The sequence below is a fragment of the Megalobrama amblycephala genome, linkage group LG20, assembly GCF_018812025.1.
Source record: "Megalobrama amblycephala isolate DHTTF-2021 linkage group LG20, ASM1881202v1, whole genome shotgun sequence".
Taxonomy (NCBI): Eukaryota; Metazoa; Chordata; class Actinopteri; order Cypriniformes; family Xenocyprididae; genus Megalobrama; species Megalobrama amblycephala.
In genome coordinates this window covers 30523976-30531475 of record NC_063063.1, presented here as the reverse complement: position 1 = coordinate 30531475, position 7500 = coordinate 30523976, and the positions used below count along the sequence as shown (strand labels likewise).

The 7500-nt window shown below is 37.2% G+C and overlaps 1 protein-coding gene across 2 annotated transcripts in view; it reads left to right on the top strand.

Moving 5' to 3' along the window:
* Positions 1-7500, top strand: part of dpysl4 (dihydropyrimidinase like 4) — a 20460-nt gene that overhangs the window by 3777 nt on the left and 9183 nt on the right. Inside the window, exons 2-4 of one of the 2 annotated variants that reach the window (XM_048171161.1) lie at positions 88-757; positions 5007-5095; positions 5641-5825. In XM_048171161.1, coding sequence (XP_048027118.1) covers positions 398-757; positions 5007-5095; positions 5641-5825 — 634 coding nt within the window. In that variant the 5' untranslated portion in view covers positions 88-397. Of the gene's footprint in view, positions 1-87; positions 758-1817; positions 2152-5006; positions 5096-5640; positions 5826-7500 lie in introns of those variants that run through there. The other variant, XM_048171162.1, reaches the window with a different exon arrangement.

The window sequence follows — 7500 nt, the reverse complement described above, 5'->3', positions numbered from 1 at the left end:
GATAGCATTTCAAATATACATTTTCCCATATTCATATGAATTTTACCCGTGAAACTTGATATTGACTTGATTTTCACTCGTTTGCAGGAGAGGAATATTGTTCTTGCTCTTCTCACACTCTTTTGTGAATGAGATTATCTAAAGAGTCAGATTCAGAAGCAGGACTTTGTATTGATTCTCTGACTGGACTGTTTGTAACACAATCGATTTACCTTAATCTCGAGGGAGCGCTCGTGTCTGTCCTGATCCAGTGACTGGAGGATTTCAGCACCACGCCTCTCTGGACAGCTCCTATAACAGCACCTGCGCGGATGACAGTCGCTCTCTCAGCCTCTGACACTCATGGAACACTAGTCCAAAGACTCTTCAAACAAGCTTCCCATTTCTTCTGTGAGCCATGACTGAGAGAAGACTCCTTCCACCGGATGATGACCAGGGTTCCCTGTTGTCCAGACTGGGCACCGACAGCCCCAAACCCCGGGTGAAGTTCGGAGGGATGTTCTGTAACATCGAAGGAGCTTATGAGAATAAAACCCTGAATTTTGAGTCGTACAGCCCCAGTTCTGCCAGGAGAAACCCCCGGGGACGAGTGGACGATCAGAGGGACAACTTCAGCGACACGTCGAGCGTGAGTGATTTCACCAGCGTGAGTCAAACACCTCCGAACCGAACACAGCCCACCCCGTCCTGCAGTTCACAGGGTCAGACACTTGTTTACCCCACCGGACCCAGTCGCGTGCATAACGGGCGACGAGAGGTAATCACATATACTTCAACTATCTCTGTTAATGTGTAGATCATGAAGCTCTCACTGCTGTTTTATATTAAAATTGGTAGCCATTTAGTTCCAGGTTACATCATGTTTGTCTCAAAGCTTTTTAAAAAAACAAGTGAAACGTGTCATATTTAATACATAATGCACAAATAAGATAATAATATAGGCTAAAATACAAATCAGACTCACTCAGATGCTTATTGTTGCTAATATATGTGTGTGTGTGTGTGTGTGTGTATAATTTTTTTAGCAACAATAAGCATCTGAGTGAGTGATTTGTATATTAGCCTATATTATTATTATCTTATTAGTGCATTAAATATGACAAGTTTCACTTGTTGATAGATAGATAGATAGATAGATAGATAGATAGATAGATAGATAGATAGATAGATAGATAGATAGATAGATAGATAGATAGATAGATAGATAGTCATGTCAAAAATAAAAAAATGTGCTTTTTTAAAAATGGTGTCTTGTTATTTAAAACATTCGGCTTGCTTTTCATGGATGATTATGAACTCTTTTACTTTATTTGAAATATTTTATTTATTTCTTCTTTTTTTTTTACTATAAGTTTGTATTGCTTTTTTGGAAGGTTAATAGGTAACAGAAGTACAACATTACATTAATAAAACCGGGTTACAGTTTTCTACAGGCACATTTTGACCATGCATGAAATAAAATACAGCACAAAACAAAACACAAAATGGTTGTCTATTCATTTTGAGACTGAAATATTTTATTTCTAATGCAGTGGACAGATACATCAGTGGGCAAAATTAAATATTTTTTGTCTTCTTTATGATGTAATTTGTGCATCAATGAGTTACATTTACCCTAATACTTTATCATAGTCATATCACTTTATCAACGTTTTTTCTCGATTGAAACCAAGAATAAAACATCACACTTTTAAAATTTATTTATAATTTTTAAATACATGCATTTGAGTCTTTGACCTGTCCAAAGAGCAACATACGTATATATACTTTCTTATTAAACGAGTTCATTTGTGAAAGTCCAAAATATTTTATTTTTATGTATGTTCACTGGCCACTGAAGGTTCCGCCTCGCCCCTGAGAGTGCAGGATGGGGTGTGAATACTAAAGCAGCAGATGGTGAGCAGACACAGACAGAGGGTGGGGGGTCTGGAGGGCTTTTGTCTACTCTGACTATTGAACCCCGGTAATCTTAAACTAAATTACACCCCGAATACTGACATCCGTCCTCGCGCCCCGTCGCTGCGCCTTTATTCTGACGTGAGCACAGATTCGATCATCATCACCATCATCGCTCGCGTCCTCGAGAACCAAAGCCGCTCCCAGACCGGTGCCATGTCTTTCCAAGGCAAGAAGAACAACCCTCGCGTGACGGTAAGAAATGTTAGCGATTAAAACCCGAGGCCACCGGTGAATGTTTGCTGGCTGCATAACGGAGAAATAGCGATGAGGAGGAGGAGGAGGAGGATGATGGTAGTTTTATTGTGCAGTCATGGGTGAGCCGCCGCCGGCAACAACCTGCTGTCCTCGAAACACTGCTCAGAAAGCCGGTAAACATTTAAGAGCTGCACTAATGCATTTAATGATGTGACAAATGCACTGTAGATGAAAACGCTGTGCAGGAGTCTGTGGTTCAGTGTTTAAGCTGCCATGGCGGAGGCTAATTCCGGTTTCTCGTGTCTATTGTGTCTTTCATTCATTCATTCATGTCGGCTCATATCGGTACCGGTTGGTATGACTTCTTCGTGAATAGAAAATACGCATTTTTGGCTTTATATGTTCGGTAATACAACCGCTGCTCCATTTCCGCACGTTGCGCAAAATGTCAGAATTACACGCACGTCGCGAAGCGTTCAGATCTCTTCTCTCTGGCCTGTAGACGTGTGATCGGGGGCCCTGCCCATGAGCCCTGGCCCCTGCAAGCATTATGGAAACCATTTTTGGTGAATTTAAAACCTATTTTACAATTCTAATAACTAGGCTGAATGCCATTATATGTCAGTGTAACTCATTTGACATGTTAAAAGATGCTTGTTGCAGTAAAATATGCTTATAATAATAATAATAATAATAATAATACAGACAGACAGCACAATAAAAGGCCACATAATGACTTCTAAACTGCCTCTCCAGCAATTGTGGTCAATAGTTACATAAAGACTTTATGCACGCAAGCACAAAACACACATTGCATTAAAAGTAACCGTTCCGAATAGTATATTATAAGATTTAAAACTAGTAAAAAATAATAAAAAAATAAAATCTAAACAAATGTAATTTCATGAATTCATTGCTTTTAAAATATTTTGCCATGAATGTATACATATTGCCTTGTTAAACATAATTAAATATTCTCTGTAATTTATCTTTGCAACTTTTATTACATTATTTTACAGTAAAACTACGTGTATTGTCATAAAATGATTCAGTTAACAGGTTTTAAAATGGACAAACCCAGTGAATAGGTTGTTTTAACCCAGTGGTTATGTTTGCCCGACCTGCTGGGTAGTTTTATTTAACTCAACTATTGTTTAAAAATGACTGTATTGCTTGCTTAATAATAAATATTCACCTTTTGATTATTATTGTTGCATCTAGTAATTATGTGTCTGATTTTTAATTACAGCAGTCAAACATTTAACTCAACCGCTGGGCCAAAACAACCCAATTGCTGGGTTTGTCCATTTTCAACCCAACTTGGGTTGTTTCTAAACCAGCGTTTTTAAAATAGCATTAAAACAACATTCTTCACAGTGTGGAACAGTCAGTATGGTGTACTTTTTTCTTTTCTTTTTTTAGGGGGAAAGTTACAAAGGGGTCTTTTTGTCCCAGGTACCCTATCATAGTTATTTTTTATAATAAAAAAAAAAAATCATTTATATGTTTTTGACCATGTCTGGTTCCAGTAACAAAAGTAATGCTCTATTATAGTGCATTTTTACCAAATATAATGACTTTATATACAATAAAATGGTTAATAAGCATGAATTCATCCATGTGAACTGTAGGAGCGAGGAAACCCGGGAAAGAGCGCTGTTAACTCGGCCAAATTGGATCCAATTCCATTCCACACAATTTGGCATTGCAGCCTGACCGCTAGATTCCCTTGTCTGACCCACATTCAAAGCACATATACTCAGCATGACTTCTGAAAACATCTGCATTTGTTTTTTGTTTAAATGTTGCAAATAACTGATAATAACTGCATATTTATTCATCCTATAATTCATTACTAAAAGCCCTGTATATTCAATACTGTAACATGAAGGGTCGTCCTAGTGGTGCACACTACATCCTAGACCCCTCGCTGTCTGTCTAGTCTCTCCTCAAGCAACGTTGTGGCCCAGAATCGGAAATACTCGGCAGGGATTTTGGCAGTGCCAGTGATGTGCCGCCCATGGAAGTGTCACATTGCATTAAAGTGAAGCTCTGTGGGTTGCACACCACCCTGGCACCCTGTCTGTTTAGACTTGCGCTGTGTGAGAGTTAGGTTTCTGCCATGAGTTGAGGTTGGCATTGTCTAACAGCGCCGTGAATGATGTTTCATGCCTCGGTGACCTAACATGCCCAGTTGCTTGGCATAGTTCCATGGCAGGGGTGAGTGAGCAGGCGTTGCTTCATCTGAATGCGGTGGTCTCCTGTAACTGGGCTTATGATTTGGACTCATCAGAAATGGTCCAAAAAGAAAAGTGTCCGTACCATTCCTCGCTATGCATTCATGCAAAACCACAGCAGTCATGCATGAATAATGGAGTAAACAGAAAAGTGTTGTTACAGATGAATGGAGTTGCCTGTCATCTTTCTTTTGTATTCTCTACCTCTGTCTGGGTTTTTCAGTGATATTATCTCTCTGATTAGCTCCTTAAAGAGCGCTGCATATTCTGTATAGGAGGATTTGCATGCATTAAACCACTCTTTGTGCTCTAGTGCTTTGAAATCACTGTAAATCTACAACCAGAGCTTTCTGGAACTGGGTCAGCACAGTTTCAGTGAAATTCAACTTAAATATAATGATGTTTTTGGTATCTTGACATTGAACTTCCATCACTAATTCTTGGTGTCTAATCTCAAACCTGTTAAAAAGTAAGAATATGTCCATATGCAAATGGATTTAGTCTTAATTCTTTTATGTTCCATGGAAAGGTAAGTAAATGACATTAAAATGTTAATTTGTGGTGGAACGATCACTTTAAATTCAGTCATGTTTTATGTCTTCTTTTTCTCCACAGAGTGACAAACTCATCATTAAAGGTGGAAAAATCGTAAATGATGACCAGTCATTTTATGCTGATGTTTACATTGAAGATGGAACCATTAAGTAAGATTTCATTATTTTTAAAATATTGTATATACTTACACTGCTGTTCAAAAGTTTGGGATTGGTAAGATTTTTTAATGTTTTTTTAAGAGATGTCTCTTATGCTCACCAAAGCTCTGTTTTTTTTATTTTTTTATATTAAAAAACAGTAATATTGTGAAATATTATAAAAATTAAAAAATATCTGTTTTCTATTTGAATATACTTAAAAATGTAATTTATTCCTGTGATGCAAAGTTAAACTACAAAAGCTTTCTATTTCAAATAAATGCTGTTTGTTGAACTTTCTATTCAAAAATACACAACTGTTTTCAAAATTGATAATAATCATAAATGTTTCTTGAGCAGCAATTCAGCATATTAGAATGATTTCAGAAGGATCATGTGACACTGAAGACTGGAGTAATGTATATGGAGTAGTGTATATTTGATTGCATTATGATTTATTTTACATTCAGTTCATTTAGCAGATGCTTTTATCCAAAGCCACTTACAAATGAGAAACATCACAAGAAATGTTTATTTTTTATTATTCTGACTGACAGGCAGATTGGCGAGAACCTCATCGTACCTTCTGGTGTGAAGACAGTGGATGCCTATGGGCACATTGTGATCCCAGGAGGCATCGATGTTAACACCTGTCTCCAGGCCCCTCACCTGGGCATGACCCCTGCAGACGACTTCTATCATGGCACCAGTGCTGCTCTGGCAGGAGGAACCACCATGATCAGTATGTCATTACATCAACATCTTAAATGTACACAGAAGAAGAGAGCAGAAGACTTACAGCAGTTATCAGATCATTAAACTCAGACTGGAAACAGTAAGCCATTACTGAGTACAGAAGGGAGGATCTCTGCTGAAAAGAAAAAAAAAAGTGTGCGTGTGTTGTACAGTATTAGGGCATAAGAGCTTGTCGAGTCTCATAAAATCAGTTAAATTGGGGTCACGGCGCTGTCACTGTCTGTTCTCTTCTCTTCTGCGCAGCTTTCCTTAGATAAGCCACTGTATTGTTATGAAGTCATTTAGGACAGAGAAATGTCTCCTTTATAGCATTTGAATTGTATTTAAAGGGATAGTTCAACCATAATTAAATTCTGTAAACACTCACCCTCATTTCATCCCAAACCGTTCATCTTCGGAACTCAACTGAAGAAATTGTTAATGAAATCTGAGAGAAATCCATTCCATTCACCCAAAACTCTGCTTAAAAAAAACACTGTAAAATAAATTAATAATTGTAAAATAAATGAATACAAATAATCCATGTAGTTACTCAGTTATATAATAAGCTCATAAAATATGCATAATTATATTATATTTTTAATTATAATATTATAATTATAATTAATATAATATAATAATTATATTTTTGCTGTATTATAGCATCTCAGACTGTTGTCATTGCTTAAAATATTGTCAACTACCCATTTATGACCACAAGCATTTAAAGGGGCCATGACATGAATTTTTTATTACTTTAATAAGCTCCTTGATGTTCACTTATAATGTTAATAAAGTTTTTGCACAAAAAAAACAAAAACAAATATATACGACTATCTTCAACCCTCATTCTCTGTCTAAAATGATCTGCAGTCAAATGCTCCGAACAAACATATAATCCTCTGACGAGGTCCATGACGCCATTAAAAATCAACAATCCACATATTCCTGATGCTGGTATCCACTTATTCCTCATTTCTACAGAAATGAGCCGTTTAAACAAGACGTTTCAAATTAAACATTCCTTTACTCTTCCATTTGTCCTGTTGTCGACAGATTCAAATGCATGAAGTATGTAAAAACTGAACACGCATCTTTATACTGTACCCAGTATAGACGGCATCAGTGATTTTAATGGGTTGTATTTGCTTTTGACGTAACATGACTCTCGCATCCGGTGTAGGCAAGTGTGTCAGCCGTTAAGTGACTGAACATCAGTGGGTGGGGCCTATAATGTGATGATGTATAACAATTTGTCAATGTCTTGCTCTGGAGGCAGTCATATGGAGATGTATTTGCCTCTGTGACGTCACAAATCCCACAGTATCCAAACGAGACGTTTTTGGCATCAACTTCAGATTATTTCTCTTTGTAGGATGAAAGGGTGATTAAATTATATATAGAAAGCGATCAAAGAATGCTCCCTTTACAATCACTGGAGCTGTCAATCAAACAGCACAAGTTTATCAGTGACTGAGTTCTGGACTTGTGCCAAAACTCCCGTTTTATTCAACGAATCTTTTATGTCACGTTTGCACTTTTAATTATGATTAGCATTCGTTAGTGTTCAGAAATTAAGTTGCAATGACGAGATCGCTGCTTTCATGCGCTCAACAACATATCTATGATCGGCTACAATGTTCATCACTGCAACCATTCATGCTATGATCTAAATATAATGA